Raw genomic sequence first — 20,042 nt, forward strand, 5'->3', positions numbered from 1 at the left:
AAGTGGTTTTTCCCATCAGCGAGCTGCTCTCCAGCTCTGCGAGGGCAGTACAGCTTGCCTTGAATGCCTCTCAAGATGTAGAGATAGGAAATAGTTTATGTAACATGGAAAACCCCTAGCTAAATGGAATGTGAATATTCAGGCTAGGACACAAAAATATTTTTTAAAAGCACAACAGAAGGGAACTATTTAGGAAGAGCTGAGGCCAAGTTTGAGGTCCTCACAACCTCTTTGTCATGCTTGATATTTTTGGGAGGGTGGAGAGTAGGGGGAAAGCTGTCTTCAAAGAGAATTTCATTAGAAAATGGCTATAGAACTCAAGGATAAGGTTTAGCTGCTGGGTAATCCTGGAGCTCAATTCAATTTGCAGGATGTATATGGGAAAATAGATGAAATTCTGCTTTAAAAATAATTAGGAGTATTATTACTCCAGAGGGCAGACAAGGAAACGCTTCAGATGACAGATTTCAATCTGCTCTGCAAAACCATTTTTTACTCTCTTAAATGGATACTCAAGCCAGTCACGTACTTCTTATTAAGGATAGGAGGCAGATCTAGCAGAATGATGTCTGGTCTTGGAAACTGAGAGGTCTAGATTGATCCTCACAATTAGAAACATTAAGTTAAATGCTGGTGTCTGAGCAAAGGCAGATTCTGGGACTAAATGGAATATAGTTACTTAATGCGAGTGAGAGATGATTCTGATAAAATCGACCAGCTCTGTCTGTTCTTGCTTTAAAATCTTCCCTGGTCCACTGAGAATCTGGGAAGGAAGGTCTGACAAAGGAGATTTTCCTCAGGTACAACGTGGATGAGTGAGGGGTACCTAACCCCTTCAATTAGTTACTTATCCTCTCAACATCAAACCTTGTCATTTGAATGACCACATGGCAAAATGTCTGCTCTAGAGAAAAAGACTGCGTCAGTGATGGCTGAATTGATGGTTTCAGTGGCTTACTGCAAACAGATCTGGATCTCCTCCACCAAGTCACATCTTTGTAAGCCAGGCCCGATTTTCAGATTTTCCTCATTTAGTGCCACCTCTCTGTTTTAACTCCCCAGAGTGGTGCGTATTCTGTTGGCAGGTGCCACTAGCCTAAGCTCTGGGTGAGCGCGGGGCTGGGACTGCCTCCCTCACTTGCTCTTTATACACCTCTCTTGGCTGTCAAAGCCCTGCTCTAAGCAGATTAATCTAAATAATCTAAACCAAACTCAACTCTAAATACGCTTTTATCTAATACACACATGGCAAATATATTTATAGCCTATATTCAGAGTGTCAAGTACAAGATGCAGAGGAGAAAATGATAACGCCGTCTGGGAGAGGGGAAGGAAAGAACTGGGCGAGGAAATGAGGTTTAAGACAGGCTTGCTTAGGGTCTACCACGCTGAAATGAAGGCAAGAGGAAGACAAGAGGCGTGAAAGAGCGTGGCAAAACTGAGGAACAGGAAGTGGTGCAACCTTCCCAAGGACGCTCATGGGGGCAGGGAGGTACGGCATGAAGGGGCTAGAAGAGCAGGGGCTGGAAATCACAAAAGGACTTGGTGTCAGGTTAAGGGACTGTGTTTAAAAGCTGCTATTGTGTGTAAAAGCTGGGATTAACCAGCACCCGTGTGCCAGTCACGGTGCTAGGGGCTTCCTGTGAATCATTCTTTTAAGCAAACAACAATCTTACGAAGCAGTTACTATTACTATCATCACCACTTCCATTCTAAAGGTGAAGAAACTGAGACAGAGAGGGTACGAAATTTACCCACGGTGAGATCAGGGTTTTCTAAACCATTGCTGGAGCAAGACTTGCAGGCAGAAAGCACAGTTAGATGGCTACCAAACTCCTTCATGGGAGTGACACCCAAGGTTTGAATTTGTGAGGTGGGATGGTGGGTGCAGCGGAGTGCAAATCCAGCAGTCGAATTTTGCTGACTGATTAGACAGGGCAGGGGTGGCAGAAGAAAGAGTCCAGGCTGTCTCCCGGTGCTGGCAGCAGGGACTGGTGGGGCCACAGACGTTCCAGAGGGACCTGTGATGAGGGTGATGAAGCCGATTTGGGGGGCCTGTAAGATAGGCCTCATTCTGTCACTGATTCGGTATGCATTCTTGCTTACCTACTACGTGCCAGAAACTGTGCTAAGACATGTTCTCTGTGCCCAGGGAGCTCGAAGAGAGGAACAGCATAAACGAGAGGATTATGAAAATAATGACAACAACTCCCACTCTTCAAAAGTGCTTATCTCAATTATTTGCAGACAGCCGGTCTTATGTTATCCCAATTCACAAGACTTTTGAAGGCAAGTACAGGAGTTCTTATTCGGCACACACTATGTCCTAGACACTATTCTAAACACTTCACATGCATGAACCCATGTAACTGGCAGTGGTCCTATGAAGTGTTAGTGTCCTCATTTTACAGATGAGGACACTCAAACAGAGAGACTACATAACTTGCCCAGGTTAGACAGCTAATAATTGGCTAAGACAAGACCTGAACTCGGGCAGTCTGGATTCATTTTAGAAATTAGGAAACTGAGGCTCAGGAAGTTCATGTAATTTGTCCCAGCAAATCAAGCTCCAAATAAGAGGTGGAGATAGGACTTGGACAAATGCTGTTTAACTCCAAGCTCCTGCTACTAACCCCCTAAGTATATGTAATTATAGACAGACACACAGACACACACACACACACACACACATACACACACAGCATGGTGGTCGCACGAGGCAGAGAGCCAGCAATGCAGCAAAAACGGTAGGGTGGGGAATATCAGAAAAGATGTTGCCAAAGAGGACACACTTCTATCAGCTCTGGAAGAATGAAGAGGGGTTCCCCAGAAGGATAAAAGTATCTCTAGTATATGTGGAAGGACGATCTCTAAACATGAGAAAGGGCTCTTCTTCTTCATATGATAGGAGGGGAAGCAGTAAGGCCAGTACAAATATAGATACATTTGTAGGAATTCATATCCATATCTTGTAGTTTCAATGTTGTCCTTGAAGTGGAGGCAAGGTCATTTGCTGAGAAGGACAGGGATGAGGCACCCTGAAGACAGTGAAGATGTGGATGGTTACTGAATTGACCAGGAGACAGAGCTGCTCAGGGATACAGAAAGGGTATCAGCCAAATGGCCTCTTACAATTTTCATGTTTGTTTTAGACTTCAAATATTACAGGTAGGGGGCGCCTGGGTGGCACAGCGGTTAAGCGTCTGCCTTCGGCTCAGGGCGTGATCCCGGCGTTATGGGATCGAGCCCCACATCAGGCTCCTACGCTATGAGCCTGCTTCTTCCTCTCCCACTCCCCCTGCTTGTGTTCCCTCTCTCGCTGGCTGTCTCTCTCTGTCAAATAAATAAATAAAATCTTTAAAAAAAAAAAAAAAAAACAAATATTACAGGTAGGTGACAGCTATAGGTCCCTTCCCCACCTACATTGCTCCCAGGTGATACAGTTACACTGACAGCAAGTCTCAGGCATCTGTTAGCAAGGAGGTATAAAAGCACTCATACAGACTATGTTTGGACAAAGCACTTTGTGTGGAAGGTTCATTCAAGGCAGATGTGACAGCATTCTGGCAGAAGGATCAGAAAAGCTTCTCGTCAGTGAGGTACCAGAATTCTCTGTTCTGGCAGAGCACAGGACCATAAAAGAATCCTAAGCCTTGAGTACTGCTGTGGATTAGGTTCCCCAACTTGCCTTCTACTGCCAACTAATTCTACTGCCTTGTTTCTGCATGGGCGGAACTGCAGTACAACGCTGCTAACAAGTGCAGTACAATTCCCTATCTTGAAGGCTACTAGGTTGAAAGCTAGAGCTAAGATGTCATTTGGCAATTAAATCCACAGATCTCCCTTTCAGTAGCAAAAATGGAGCTGGACAGAAGGGTGGGAATCATCAGAGAGTTGAAACTATGGAAGAGAAAGAGAAAATGCAAGAGTATACAGTGGGAACAGAAAACAAAACAGAACAGAACAAACAACAATGAAGCCAAGGAAGTGCGACATTAAAGGCATAGGCAGAGGACAAAGAATCAGAGCAGGCAACTGAGGAAAAGAGCTGGAAGTAGGAGGAGAACCAGGGGTGTGACCTCTAAGTCAAGGCAGAAGAATTCCTGGCCAAATACTATATCCCAGAGAAATCCAGTAGAACAAGAAACTGATGAGGGTCAATCAGATTCGGCAATACTGATGGAGGAGCTAAGATCATGAGCAGGATTGGCAGAATTACTGCCTAATTACTCCTATATCTCTATGAAATAGAAGGTAAAGGCACTTCCCAGAGTGACCAGGGCTGGGTCTTTAATCTATTTAGGATCACAGGTGCTGAAAAAAATCAGTATCATGACAGCTACTGATGTAAATGGAAGGGGACTTCCCTAAGCTACCCACTGGCACCTACATCCAGACTCTGCCTTTTCTGCTACTTCCTGCTCCAAGCAAAGGCCAGCCCTCCTGCTGTCTACACGATCTTTCTCACTCAACCACATCATTCTAGCAATTCTCTCTCTCCTAGATAGTTCACATCAGCATAGAAAACATGCTGTTATTTCTTCCATTAAAACAAAAATCAAACCCAATTTGATCCCACTTCCCCTCTAGTTACTCCCCATCTCTCTCCATCCCCTCTAGTTACTCCTCATCTCTCTCCATCCCCAAACAGCAAAACTTCTCAAGAGTTGTCTGTTCTTGTCTCTTATGTCTCTCCTGTTTCATGTCAAAAACTCACTTCAATCAGATCTTCACTCCCACTGCTCAATTCAAACTGCTCTCATTAAGGTCACTCATTACCTCCACATTCCTAAATCCCATGGTCAATTCCCAGTGCTCATCTTATCTGACCTTTGTATCAGCCTCTGTCACAACTGATCTGAAGACACGTTCTTTGTGTGGCTTGTTGGACACACTAGGGTCCTTCTCCCTCACTATGCACTCCTCCTTGGTCTCCTTTGCTGGTTGCTCCTTTCCTCTCTACCCTCTTAAGGTGAGTGTCCCGGTGCTCAGGCTTCCTGTCCTCCTCTGTTGACTCACATTTTTATAGCTACCAAGTCTGCTATTTGTACTTCTGGGATACCCTGCTAGGCTGTTAGCAATTATTTTGCAAAGCTGTGTTTCTCACTTCCTCCTTTTTAAAAAATAAACAACAGTCCAGGTGAAGGTCTAAGGGTGGCTCAGTACACTGTTCCTTGGTGTGGACCCCCACCCAGAAATCCTCATAGTTTCTCTCCAGCTTCTAGTTCCAGGGGAGATGGACCTGCTGGAAGACTCACCTTCACATGAGTAGGAGAGCTACTCTACTCTAAGAAATATCTCGATTATATAAGTCCTCTTCTTCAAAAGTCACTAGTACGCCCATGCATGCATGATTTTCCTATTTTTATCCTGAGAGTACTGTGATTTTGGAGATAAGATCTAATAAAAAAAATAACAAGGCCTCTTTCTCTATGAGAATCTTTTTTAGCACCCAGTTAACTAACAAGGCCCAGAAGTAAAAATTGCTATATTATCTTTTAAGTGAGGGAATTAATAAAAAATCATAGTTAAGATGCCTTTAAATGTGAGATATTTAAGAAGCATTAGATAAGATCTCGTAGCTTTTATGAGACTACCTAGTCAAGTATGCTCCAAATTCCTATATCATTATTTCTTAATCCACATGACAGCAGCTGAACATCCACATTGCGATTATGAAGTAAACTCAGATTCTGTACTTACCTTGTATTTTGAAGTATCCCAGTTGTGGACGATGCGCGCCGGGATGAGAAAAGTGTCGTCCACGTGGCAGCTGCTGCAGTAATACCACCCACTGTAATTGCACACCTTGGCTTTCCCACTGGAAAGGCCTATGGATCGCTGGCATCCTGTCCAAGGCAAAAGAAAGAGTCTATGATTAGTGCTGTACTTTTAACACCACAGAACAAAGTTACACAACCCTCAAACAAAAGTCCGCAACAGGAAGAAAAACTTCAGAGAATTCTTGTAATAGATGTGTCTTTCTCTTCCTAGCCCGATAGCCTCCACCCCCTCAGCTCCTAAGGGGCTGCCGTAACCCGCACCTGATACGGTCCTGTTTCTCATCTCTTCTGCATCTTCTGTGTACAGTTATCAGAGATCAGCCTCTCTACAGCCCCACTATTAGCACCTCACTTCTTCCTCATAAACTCTATTCCCACCACCAGACATTTTGCTGGGGACTTCTCGTAAAGGATCTTATTTAACACGTACAACATCTCTGTGAGATGGTTTTAGCCAAGTTAAGAACTCTGTCTGAGGTCACTGAGGTAGTAAAGAAGTGGAGTTTGGATTTGGCTCTAAGCTTGTCTGAGTTTAAAATGATTCTAAAAACTGATATGTGGCTTTCCTTTACTTAGTCAATGAAAGAAATTTGTCTTCCGACTGGCCCCTGTATCACCTTTCCAACTACCTACTCCTACTACTCTCCAATGGGAATATAACTTCCTTATTGCAACCAGAGAACTCTCCTAGCTATTCTCCAAATAAACAGCGTGCTCACTCCACCCTCCACACATCGGCGCACATTACTTCTCCTTACACAACACCCTCTTTTCTGATTTCCGCTTTGCCAAATCCTGCCCATTACTCAAGACCAGTGGCTGCTTACAAGTCATTGCTAAGGCCCTTAGATGTCCGAGGAAATCCATGATTCTGTGAGCACTGTCCTGGGACTCTCAGGGGAACTGGTAATAATCTCGGCCCTGTCACAAAGAAGCCATGCTTTTTCTCTCTAGGTAGGAGGAACTACCTTCTCTTGGTGACTACAGAAATTCTATCACAACCCAAAGGACAAAATCCTGGCAGCCCAGAACAGGTCACCATGATTACACAAACAGCAACATTATCCTGGCATTTCTGATCTACTGCTTTCATTTCAGAAATCCATTTCTGGATTCATGGCTGGATCAAGAACTGCACTGATCAAAGAAATCTCACATTAAGCCTATTTCATGATAAAGGCATAAAATGAATTCATCATCATCATCACCCTCATCACCACCACCGTCACTACTGTATCTCACTCCCATTAATGGAACTCCAAACAGTTTAACAAACTGCTAACCTAAGAAAAAACTGATTCACATGAACTCCATGAATGAAAATATCACAAAACTCAAAGGACTTTCATTTTCATCACAAATAAAATGGTATCGGTAATCAAGTAGTTTCGCAGTGCATTCTCCAAGAAGAGAATTAGATCCTATTATTTCTAAAGACAAGAGGTACCGAAAGACAGTTAAGTGTATTGGTATTACGCTTCAAAAGCTGCACACTGTTCCTTCCTGGAATGGTTATTTCTTAACTGTTGAGTAGCAGCAAAATCAGAACAAGCCCTGTTTTTCAGATTGGCTGAGCAATGAGATCTGTGCGACAGATCAAGAAGCAGCGAACACACATGCTGCTGCTGTGGCAGAGGGGAGGTGCCGTCACAATGACTAGGCTATGAGCACTGGAATGCTGTCTGCTGCACTCACTGACCGCATTATTACTCATCTGGCATTTAGCACATGCTCCTTGAAACTACCGTGCCTTTTTATGCGTCTGTCCAGCAAGAACCACATTATAAACTCCTCAAAGCAGTTTCTTATCCTCAGTACTTAACAGAGCTTTACATATAGCAGACCATCAATAACTGTTTATGTAGAAAGGATGATAAACTGAATATTACTTGACACACATACACCGGCATATAAAGAGATTTTAAGTTCTCATAGCTCTTCTAGAACTGATCCCCCTCACCTGGGCACCTGCCTCTTAAAACAGCGTTCTTTTGTTAATAACCCCGTGAAAAATATGTTGCCCATTCTAAGAATTACACATTGCTCGTGTGTTCATAGATAGACTGTGGAGCAGAATTCAATGGAACTTGACACATCCTTGACACTGGGATATTGTTGTTCCCGAAAATTCGCTGATGGTCAAATTGACTTAACACTGAAGTGACAATGAATAAAACTCAATCTTTCCTAATGATTTAGAAAGTGGTCATGGTCCTGCAGGAATTCCAGATCATTCCAGTTTAAACTCTCACCACAGAACACAGCAAAAATAAATTTGGGTCACTTCAGCTTTTTGGTTGTTTGAATTTTAGATGTAATTAACATTAGTAAGCATTTGCTGGATATTTATATATGCTTTAGTGCATACTAATGGGTTTATCAGTCTATAATTTTTAATGATTTTATTATAATTATTTAGATGCAACATACATGAGCAATATTAAAATACACAAATATGCATTTTAAGAAAGTATATGGTCTAAAAACGTGTACATCAACCAGGCATACAGTCCAAAGCCTACCATGCTGGGGGTTCAACTACATGAGTTAACTAAATGAGTTAAGCATTCTCACCACTGTGCACTAGCCTCCAGGCTCATCAAAGAGAGAAGGGCTGAGAGAGCGTGGCTAGGGCTCACTCAGGTTTTAGGTTAGATAGAAGCAACAGCACATAAACTCCTAGTTCTTGGGTGTCTTTACCTTCATACCTTATTTAGAACCATGCCCTCCTACTCTCTCTGCTGAAATCACCTGCAATGACCCAGAGTAGGTCTGAACCTATCTGCAAGCTTAGGACTGTTTTGGATACATGGTGTATAGCCAAGCACAAGTCCAGAGTCAGAAAGCCCATTCTTGCCTAGGACACACTGTGAACTTGACCCATCAAACTCTCTAGGCCTGCCTTCCTCGCTACAAATAAAAGGGCCAGCCTGAATCAGTGGGTTTGCCAAGTTCAGTGAGCATCAAAATTTTCTGGAGATGTTTGTGAAAAATGTCGACCCTCTCCCTATCCCAATTTCCACCCACAAGACTTTGATTCTGTAGATCTGGATTAGCCCAGGAACCTATATTTCTCCCCAACTACCACCAGAGACCCTGGCAGGGAAAAGCTGAGGACGGCTCCCTGGTTTCTAGGTGGCTGCAAAGGTCCCTCCAAGCTCTAAAATTCCAATTCTATTCAAGTGCAGAGGGTGTGCAACCCCTCAAGTGAAAAGCTTGTAATTTGTCATGTAGTATGCTCTCTAGGCTTCCAAAATCAACATTTCAGGTTCCTGGTCAATTTCTAAAAATCCGCTACGTAGAAACAATCAGAGTTCATTTTACCAATGTTTTCCCACAGCATTCACTGTCCCCACTGAGAAGCATCTTACTTGGTTTAGAATTAAAACTTTTAATCTCCAAATGTAGTATTTGTTACTGAAATTTGTTACCAACATAGGATGGTCAAGAAAGATTTAGAGGCTAGTGGCCTAATACAGAATCATTTTCTAAAAAACACCACCTACCATTTATTTGAAGAAGGAAACATCTATTCTTTCAATTAACTGTAAGATTTCCTTCTTTAATATCATACTAGCAAATCATAGACTAAAAATGTCTGAAACAATTCCCCCTAAAGATACATGACCTGGATCTTACTTTATCATCGTGTTATTTTCAACAGGGCAAAAAAATGTGTTTTCTTAATAACAACTACTAGAAAAACACCTTTTTTGAAGGGTGCCGAAGCTGGACTCTGACAAGTGACATTATGGGAAGAAAAACAGAGCTGTAAAGCAGAGACAAAAAATAATTAACTGAAATAACTAATTAGAGCTTATTTACATATTATATTTTTATGTACTTTCAAACAGACTTTTCAATAATGCTTCTAAATTAAGGGGTATTTGTAGTGGGGAACCCTCCACATATTGGATCAAAGCAAATACATTCTTCCCAGTCTCTTTTTGAAACTTTTCAGAGGGTGTTCAATTCATAGGAACAAAAAACTATCTCACAAGAGAACTCACTGGCCTTTTTTTTTTTTTTTTTTTTTTTTTTTTTTTTTNTTTTATTATTGCTTCCCACCCCACTTCAAATCTTTAATGAACACATGCTCTGAAGAGCTTAGCTTCCCCTCTGGTACTCTTTTGGAAACAAATGTTACCATTTAACTGAAATCCTATTTGCTGCATGTACAGTCCATTTCCCAAATGGCCTTTCACTAAAGACAGCCACAAGAATCTGTTGCCGGGGGTTGAAGCAGAAATTTTGGCATAATTCTCCACAAAGGCACAATCTTTCTTCTAACAAGTGCACCTAGTTAGCTCAGTTGGCTGCAATGTGGTGTTACTGAAGCCAAGATCTTGAGGAGAAGCCAACCACCTTCTCACTGCTTCATGGCTACCAAATCAGCCCTCCTTCCCCTGACCAGCAGCTGGAAAATTCATGGGCATAAGAGAAAAATGACACGAGCTGTGGCTAGATCCAGGTGGAACTCCCTAAGGAAAAAACTCACACAATGCTTCCTAAGTGTGGTCAGCCACACTACCCTCTTTTCCTAATTTGGTAAAGTAAATTTGGTATTTGTATTTGGAAGGCAGAAATGCTCTAAGAAAAAAAAAGGGCAAATAAAAAGAAGAGAAGGGGTCTTTATAAAAAAGGGAGGAAAAGAGGTAAGAGTGAGAGGATAAATTTTCATTTCCTCTGTTAAAAGAGAAAAATGAAACTGGCACGTTTCATACCCTCTTTTACTGTATGCACACAGGGGAGGGGGTGGCCATAGGAAGGGCAAAAGGACTGCCCTTGCCCCCTCACCCCTTCGGTCCAGTGCCCTGGTGTGGGACAATGACCTGTGGTAAGCACTTTGTAAAATGTGGGTTGAAGGCCTGGACTTCTATCAGAAATTCTACAGACCAGATTTTCCAAAATGAAGGAAAACAGAAAGGGGGGGCGGTTCAATGACTTGCTATTTTATAAGAATCAGCAGGAAAAAGGTCATACAGAACTCCACTTTCCTAGCTTACAGTCTGTAACCATTGACTCACTGCTGACTGAAAATACAGAGCTCCCAGCAATCCCACGCATCTGTCTCTTGCTTCAACAGTGTTTGCATGAAACAGATGTGGGGACTACCCCTTCTTCCAACCTTCAAATACCCCCCAACGTCCTTCCCAGTTGCAACCTCCGGACCATCTTTTCTTGGTCATGCCTCTGGGACCAGCCAACATTTTTTTGTAGTTAGCTCCTTACTGCCCACCAACCTTGAGCTCCTAGATTCATCAGAATTATTCCACCAAAGTGGAGGCTGCTGTCAACTGCTGGGTCAACCTATATCTGCTGGCTTTCTACACCTACCTCTCTCTGGGCTTCTATTTTTTGCTGCAGTGATGTGGCTCTGGAGGGCATGGGCCAGCTCTTCTGCCAGGTGGCCCAGGGGAAGCATGAGGGTACCCAGTGTCTCTTGAAGATCCAAACCAGGGCAGAGGCTGCACCCTCTTCCAGGACATGCAAATGCCCTCCCAAGATAAGTGGGGAAAAGCCTTGTATGCATGGGAGCTTCCACAGTCCTGGAGAAGAACTGAAAAAGCCCTTTTGGATCAGCATGCCCCAGATTCTGCCCGCACAGACCTCCATCTTTGTGACTTCCTGGAGAGCCACTTCCTAGACGAGGAGGTGAAACTCATCAAGAAGATAGCGACCACCTGACTAACTACCGCAGGCTGGGCTGGGCTAGTATCTCTTGTAAAGGCTCACCCTCAAGCAGGACTAGAACACTCTGTATCCCGTAGGTGTCAGGGCATCTGCTCCCCGCAGCCACTAAGCAGTTTTTTAACACCCTGAAGCCCTGTCCCCAGCTGTAGACCAAACGGAAACAATAAAGTTTTTACGGAGAAAAAGAAAAGAAAATACAAAGCTTGTCTATGCTGGATAAATGCCATAATGTTTGTTTAATCTTCATAGAATGTTGTTATTAAGATTATAAATCACATGAAATATATTAATAAATACCAAGTAGATTCCAACGCAACTTGAGAAGCGTCAAGATTCATTGGTCCTTCAGGTAAACAATGATTGAGAGACTAAGGTCAATATTTAGGCAAAATTTATCTTGAAAGGCAATAAATCTTGATTTTTGCCAAGGCAAGTAAGTAAATATGTGCACTGTTCTAGAGATTCTGACTGCTTTTCTGTTTACTAAATAGCTACACTGAGTTAAAAATGTCTGTGACACAGATTTTCACTTCCAAAGACATGGTTTGGAAGATGTTTATGATAAGGTGCCAGTATTATGGTAATGTAAGGTCAGAGAAGGTTAACAATGAAATATCTAGTATATTTAAATCAGTCTAAACTTAGTATTTTTTTTCAGACTTGTTTTCTTAAGTCTATGACTAAATTTTCCTATTAACTTGTGCCCCTGTCTGCTCTTTACCCAAAGACTCTCAAGAAAATAGTAAGCAATTTTAAATGGAAATAATAAATAGGTAAATGGATAAACAAACATTAACATAGTGCTTACTATATGCCAGGCACAGTTATAAGTACTTTACATACACACATATTTATTTAATCCTCATCAATTCTATAAGGTAGGTATTATCCCCATTTTATAGATGCAGATACTGAGGCAGAGGGTGATAAAGTAATTCTGTCCATGGCTGTATGTTTAAGAAGGAAGACAGAGCTTAATAGAAGTAGCTGATGTGGCACTTGATGAGAAACACTAATATATATATGGGTGAATTTCTGCATAGCTATTTCCTTGTGGAAAGTATCTTTAAAAATGGTCTCTTTGTGTATGGCAATACAATAAGCACAGAAAATAGAAATCAGTTATACAGAAGAGTGTGAGTTACTTTGTCAATGACTTAGCCTAGGACCTCCCAGCATTAGCATCACCCTGAATATGAAGGGTGAGGGGACAAGAGTGCAAATCTGGAAGGTGAAAAGCAGAATACAGTAAGTGATAAGCCAAGGAGGAAGCAATGGCTTAAATTGTGGAGACTGGGGAAGGCTGTGTAGGCATGGGGCATTTGAACTGGGCCTTGAAAAAGAAAAGAGATTTTGGAAGACGACAGCTCAGAAAAACAGGGGCATATCTGGAAAACGCTGATTATTCTAGATGTCTGAAGCTCCCTGTAATGAGAGGGGTGTTAGGAAGAAAGAACTTGGAACCATAAACTGAAGCTAGAACATAAGAATCCTGAATGCCCAGGGGGAGGAAATCCTTACTAATCAATAAGATACAAGAAGAGCTAGAGTTGTTTGAAGGACAACAGCAACCTGAGCTTTGGAAAGATTAATCAGCAAGGAAAAACAAAACAACAAACAGGGGCACCTGGGTGGCTCAGTCGTTAAGCGTCTGCCTTCGGCTCAGGTCATGATCCCAGAGTCCTGGGAGAGCCCTGCAGCAGGCTCCCTGCTCAGCTGGAAGCCAGCTTCTCTCCCTCTCCCACTCCCCCTGCTTGTGTTCCCTCTCTCGCTGTCTCTCTCTGTCAAATAAATAAATAAATAAATATCTTTAAAAACAACAACAATAACAAACAAACAAACAACGGAAGGGGAGAGAACCAGTTGATGAGTTATTGCACCAGTCTGGGCTTAAGTAGGCAGTGAGCTTGGGAGCAGGAAGGGGAGAGAAAAGGAGATACTATGGAGAGGAACTGCAAACATTTTGGTAACAGACGAATGTGGAAAGGATTGGGATTGTCAAAGATGCCCAGGATGTGGTGTGAGAAATCTATCAGTCAGACAGGGCAGGTGGTTTCAGACAGAAAATGCTATTTACGTCTGGGGCAGTAAGACCAAAATACAGAGTTCAAAAATTTTAAGCTACCAGATCTTCTGATTCCTAAAGCTCGGTTCACTGAGCTTAATTCCCCTTTACTGTATGAATCAATTTGAATTTGATTTTCTGTTATGTGACTGAGAGCATCTGATGTATCTGATACTGAATAATGGCTGGTTGAGGGTTCTCTTTCTATAACCTAATATTTTTACCTAGAGCTACCCATTAAGATGCTTAAGGTCTCATTATAAACCATTAGGTGGTACGAAATAATCGACATGTGTTTCAGTAGAAGACACTTATTTCTTTATAAAGAAGTGAGTAGAAGCCAAGTGAGGAAGAGATGACATAGCCGGTAGACCTTATTTCTTGACAGCACAGTGGTTCTCAACCAGGGGAGAGTTTTGTCCCAAAAGGGGTCGTTTATAATATCTGGAGACATTTTTGGTTGTCATAAAAGGGTGAGAGGGGATAGAGGCCAGGGATGTTGTTAAACATCCCTCACTGCACAGGACAGCCCCCCACAACAAAGAATTATCTGGCCCCAAATGTCAGGCTTGCCACTGTTGAGAAACCCTGTGACAGCACAAAGAGGGCAAAATCAGAGGTCCCAGTATGGATGCTACTTAATCACTTTTCTCTGCAAGTGATAGATACATGGTCTATCACGGGAAGGAGGAAAGCCGCCTCACCAGCTCTACTTTCTTAGCGAAAAGAAATGATTCGTGCCACTATGTTAGTTTAGAGTAGAGAGGCACCATCAAAGAGAGATCTTGTCCACACTGTACCGCCACCTTCTAGATTACCTGCCAGTAACATTGGCTCTTTTCCAAACAGAGTAATCCTTCTGGTGAAACACTTGCGACCATAACTCTTATTTGGAAAACTGCAGAAAGGGAAAGGGCTGAGCTACCCTGGTTATTTTGGACATGAAAACAGCCCATGGTGGAAATACTGTCCCTCTGTCACAGTCTAACCCCTGTTGCCAGTTGTCTCTTAAACATGGGAGTATCAGGATTCCCCATATTGTACCCCTGCAGCCCCAGACAGGGAAGTGAGGTCTGGGCTACTTGGAACTTACACAGTGAAAGCTCTGGGCGAAGTTGTCTTAACTAAATCAACAGTCTTGGGCACCTGGGTGGCTCAATCGGTTAAGCGTCTGCCTTCGGCTCAGATCATGATCCCAGGGTCCTGGGACTGAGTCCCGCATAGGGTTCCTTGCTCACTGGGGAACCTGCTTCTCTCTCTTCCTCTATCCTTCCCCCTGCTCACGCTCTCTCTCTCTCAAATAAATCTTAAAAAAAAAAAAAATCAATAGTCTTACTGGAATGCTCCTCTGAACCAGTGCCGAACCATATATGAGCCTGAGACAAAAGAAAAACTCAGTCATACTGATCCCATCTCTAAAATTTTATATTTTGTTCATCATGGATTTTTTTGGCATTAATTTTGACTTTTAAATCATATTACATTAAAAATATTACTTATCTCGATTACTGAGTGGTTTGGGGGGGTATCCTCTTAAGTTGTATGCCCAAAGCAATTGCCTCACTCCCCCTACCCTAGTCCCAGCCCTGTACTGAACGCTTTTTCCTCAGANGTCTTGGGCACCTGGGTGGCTCAATCGGTTAAGCGTCTGCCTTCGGCTCAGATCATGATCCCAGGGTGCTGGGACTGAGTCCCGCATAGGGTTCCTTGCTCACCGGGGAACCTGCTTCTCTCTCTTCCTCTACCCTTCCCCCTGCTCACGCTCTCTCTCTCTCAAATAAATCTTAAAAAAAAAAAAAAAACAAATAGTCTTACTGGAATGCTCCTCTGAACCAGTGCCGAACCATATATGAGCCTGAGACAAAAGAAAAACTCAGTCATACTGATCCCATCTCTAAAATTTTATATTTTGTTCATCATGGATTTTTTTGGCATTAATTTTGACTTTTAAATCATATTACATTAAAAATATTACTTATCTCGATTACTGAGTGGTTTGGGGGGGTATCCTCTTAAGTTGTATGCCCAAAGCAATTGCCTCACTCCCCCTACCCTAGTCCCAGCCCTGTACTGAACGCTTTTTCCTCAGAGTCTGCTGTGTACCCCAATGATCTTCTTTCTGCAGTGATTCTCCCTGATCTTTAACATTACATTAAACCACCACTAACTCTCTTTTTGTGAGACAGCACTTTATAAAGAAGTGAGGAAAACCTGAGGGGGGAAGAGAAGACATGGTTGGTAGGCCTTGTTTCTTGACAGCACAGTGGTTCTGCCTCTATCTGGATGGCTTTGAAAGGTCAATAACCTCTTACTGGCTTAGAAGTTCAGATTCTCTTTTTGCTTTCCCTGAGAAGCAAGCTTTCTTTAGTCTTCTTCCGGAACCCATGTTTCCTTCCAGCTTGTATATAGAAGTCTCTGTGTGTATCAGCCTCATCCAGCCTGTCACTTCTGTGACAAACACTGTCCCACCAGCGGCTCCTCGACTTCTCTTTCACGTCACTCCCCGTTCTGAACGCTGCTCCTCTTTCCTTATATTTTTCCTGAGTCTCATCTCTTTGAACTTTACAGTATCTTTACAACGCAACCTTTCCTCCTCTTCGCTAAAACCTCCAAAAAAACCCCTGACAGCGTCTCTTAGAGTAATTTCTACTTGAGCTATTTTAGTAATGACAACAATTTGATAAAATTAAAGTCATGAGAGTGAATCCAAGTAGTACTAGGAACAGTCTCAAAGTGAAAGAGATCACTTTCATCAGCTTCCCTTAAACCCATGCTTGAATTTCTTCATTTTTCACCCCAAACCAAATTCTCTATGTTCTGGAAGATTTAGGGACTTCCTTGGTGTACTCTTCCTTGACCCTTTTCCCTATGCCTTTTTGGTCTTCTTATCAAGCTTTTTCTGTCTCTCTAAAAGCACAGATTTGTGACCACCTTCAAAACTAACCTTTTAACTATATGTTTAGTATTTGAAGATAGGCTGCTTGTATCTGGATATTTAGAGCTAGAAGGCAAGACATAAAAAGTCATCTACAAGCAGGAAACTCCTATTCTCTGGTCCTCACATTGCCATTTGAAAGGAATTCCCTAGAGTAGTGTTCCCAGCGTCTCTCCCCTTTGCTCATCCGGTCCTCCTCACAGATGGAGACAAGAGGTATCTGACTGGTGAATTTAGAAGAACCCTGGCACGTTCAGCCCAGCCAGCCTTCAGGAAGCAGTTTTTCTGTCTGCTCTGGCAAGAAGGCATGGCCTTTGGGACTCCAGCTGTGACCATGTAACTGAACCCTAATTTAAGGGTCCATTATAAATGTGATTGATAAGCAATACATGTGATATTTTGATCTCCATCTTCCCGACCCCTGGGAGCAGAATGAAGAGGTATGATACATTAACCCTGTAAAGCCCCTATCATGACGATGGCTCAGACACACAGCATCAACCAATGGGAGTGGGAAGGAGAAAGGAAGGCAATCAGGCAAGACACGGCAGTCTGGGGTGACAGGATCATACAGGAAAGCTGGGTTCACAGGCTTGCAAGGAAATCCTCTGCATTAGTGGTTACCTTTCATTCAGTTAAAATTCTTCATCTTAACAATGGATGAGAAACATCATTTTCCTAAAGGTTTCCCATCCAGTATTAGGCCACAATAAGACTTCCACTCATCCAAGAACCTCTCCCATGTTTTCTAGGGGAAAAAAATGCAGTGATGTCCAATATTACTGAATTAAAATTTGGCACTTTTGGTTCAGGTGATATTTTGTAACATATGAATTACACATCATCAAGGCAGTTTAATCTTCCTTCAAGTTAGAGTGTTGAAGATGTTAACCCGCAAGACTAAAAAGGCTGGCCTGAGACTATGTAATAAATCAGTGGCACGGCTATAAACAGAAGACCAAGCTCTTCTCCTAATGTATTACTTATCCCACTGAGTCTAGGTGCTTCCCAGCCATCAAATAATGGGTATCTATTATTTTGTCTGGTCTCTAAAAGCCTGGGGGCTAAGAAAAATATCTTTATTGATAAAGATGGAGAAAGAAACCAAGACAGTCAAACTAAGTCTATCGTCTGTGTCAGAGGTACAGGCTTGGTGATTTGACAGATTTGACAGGGAAATGATTTTCAGTAAGGCTTTTGATTCGACCCCACATGATTTACTTCCTTCACTGAAAAAATAAGCAAGATACAACCCTTGGTATATTGATACATATCTGGTCAGAATGTGATTTTCAGCACGGTGACTATACTCAACAGTATTCTATTATATACCTGAAAGTTTCTAAGACAGTAGATCTTAAGTCTCACCACACACACCCACAAAAGGTAACCACGTGAGGTGACAAATGTGTTAACTAACCTTATTGTGGTAATCATTTTGCAATATATATGTATATCAAATTGCCGCAACGTACCACTTAAATTTACACAACGTTATATGCCAATTATATCTCAAAAAAGCAGGGGTGGGAGAGATGAATAAGTTCTGGGGATCTAATGTACAGCATGGTGACTACAGTTAAGAATACTGTATTGTACAGATGCCTGGGTGGCTCAGTCAGTTAAGTGTCATGATCCCAGGGTCATGATCCCAGGGTCCCGGGATTGAGTCCCACATCAGGCTTCTGGCTCGGCAGGGAGCCTACTTCTCCCTCTACCCGCCACTCCTCCTGCTTGTGCGCTCTCGCTCTCTTTCTCTCTCTCTGACGAATAATAAATCTTAAAAAAAAATACTGTATTGTATACTTGACAGCTGATAAGAGAGTAAATCTTAAATGTTCTCACAACAACAAAAAATGTTAATTATGTGAGGTGATGGATGTCTTTATTAACCTTAATTGTGGTAATCACTTTAAAATATATATGTATATCAAATCATCACAATGTAGACCGTAAACTTACACATGTTACTTATAAATTATATCTCGATAAAGCTAGGGGGGAAAAAAGAACGTGATTTTCAATCTTCTGGAAATTCACACAAGCCTGCATATCTTTGGTTTTGGAATCCTAGTTCCCTCCTAGAAGTGGTATCTAACACACACTAAATTAGCTAAAGCTAATAAATGAAATTAATTTTGCTGGTCACTTTCATAATACCTATTTAAAAAGAAACTCTATTTTAAGCCAAGATTTGAGAGTATATCTGGGTTAGAGAGTGGGACTGCAAAGTCACTGGATGTGCACATCCTCCCACCACCCTGAGCTGGGGCGCTGTGAGGGGTCTAGCCAGGCTGGGCAGACCAGAGACAGCCAGTTTGCTGGCTGCTTCTGAAGCTGCTTGGTCTTAGGAAGACCCAAGAAGATACTACTGGCAGCCTCCCCGCCCGAGTGAGTGCAGGCAGTGCTGGAAGGCACCCACCTGCAGCCGACTGGAAATGAGGGAACAAGGTAAACAGGCCAAGGCTTCCTCCTTCTCTGAGGGGCAGCCACATATATCACTTCTCCTCCTTTCATCCGGATCCCATTTTTGCTGTCCACACTGTTGTATAACAAAGAATTATCTCATCTTTCTCCCTCATTCCCAGCAGGGAGTTTCTAAAACCCTTGGAATTTCCCGAGTGATACAAGGGTCTTTATTATTCCTAAGCCCTTTGGATCACAACTGACTTTATGCAATGAGGTGACTCATGGTGGGCACCCAAAGAGCTTTGGATAGAGGGTGGTCACCAGAAGGAACAACTACTTGATTAGAGGGTTTAGACTTTGAGCCAGCCTGACCTCTGGGAAAGGAATGGGAGCAGGGAAGCCCAGGTGGCTCAGTCAGTTAAGCAACTACCTTTGGCTCAGGTCATAATCACAGGGTTCTGGGATTGGGTCCCGCATCAGGCTCCTTGCTCACCGGGGAGCCTGCTTCTCCTTCTGACTGCCACTCCCCCTACTTGTGCTTTCTCTTTTTCAAATAAATAAATAAAATCTTTTAAAAAGGGGGGAGTATGGGAGGCTGCAGACTGAGTTCAATCACAAGGTCAATGATTCAATCAAGCATGCCTATATAATGAAACCCCAATAAAAACTCTGGACACTGAAACTCTGTGGAACTTCTGGGAGGGTGTGCTGGGAGGGTGACATGTCCTGATTCCATGGGCAAAGAACACAGAAGCTCTGCATCTGGAACCCTCCCANTTGATGAATCCATTGATGTGCTGGGAGGGTGACATGTCCTGATTCCATGGGCAAAGAACACAGAAGCTCTGCATCTGGAACCCTCCCAGATCTTAACTTCTGAGTCTCTTCATTTGGCTACTCCTGATTTGTATCCTTTCTAATAAAACTGTAATTATGAGTATAGAGCTTTCCAGAGTTGTGAGAGCGTTGTGGGAACCTCCAAATTTGTAGCTAGTCAGTCAGAGTGTGGGTGGCCTGAGGACACCCTGAACTTGTGGCTGGCATCTGCAGTTGGAGCAGTCTTGTGAAGGATCAAGTCCTTAACTCATGGGGTCTGTGCTAACTGCGGGTAGTTAGTGCCAGAACTGAATTGCAGTACACCAGTTGGACTGAAACA

General features: G+C 42.7%; 1 protein-coding gene across 4 annotated transcripts in view; it reads right to left on the bottom strand.

Moving 5' to 3' along the window:
• Positions 1–20,042, bottom strand: part of PLEKHM3 (pleckstrin homology domain containing M3) — a 179,046-nt gene that overhangs the window by 108,010 nt on the left and 50,994 nt on the right. For all 4 annotated transcript variants that reach the window (XR_004623592.1, XM_002918092.4, XM_011223464.3 and 1 more), the window contains exon 4: positions 5,704–5,849. Coding sequence is in view for 3 of the 4 variants with exons in the window: in XM_002918092.4 (XP_002918138.1) it covers positions 5,704–5,849 (146 nt within the window). In the remaining variant the exon portion in view is untranslated. The remainder of the gene's footprint in view (positions 1–5,703; positions 5,850–20,042) is intronic.

Source organism: Ailuropoda melanoleuca, chromosome 2 (assembly GCF_002007445.2).
Source record: "Ailuropoda melanoleuca isolate Jingjing chromosome 2, ASM200744v2, whole genome shotgun sequence".
Classification (NCBI taxonomy): domain Eukaryota; kingdom Metazoa; phylum Chordata; class Mammalia; order Carnivora; family Ursidae; genus Ailuropoda; species Ailuropoda melanoleuca.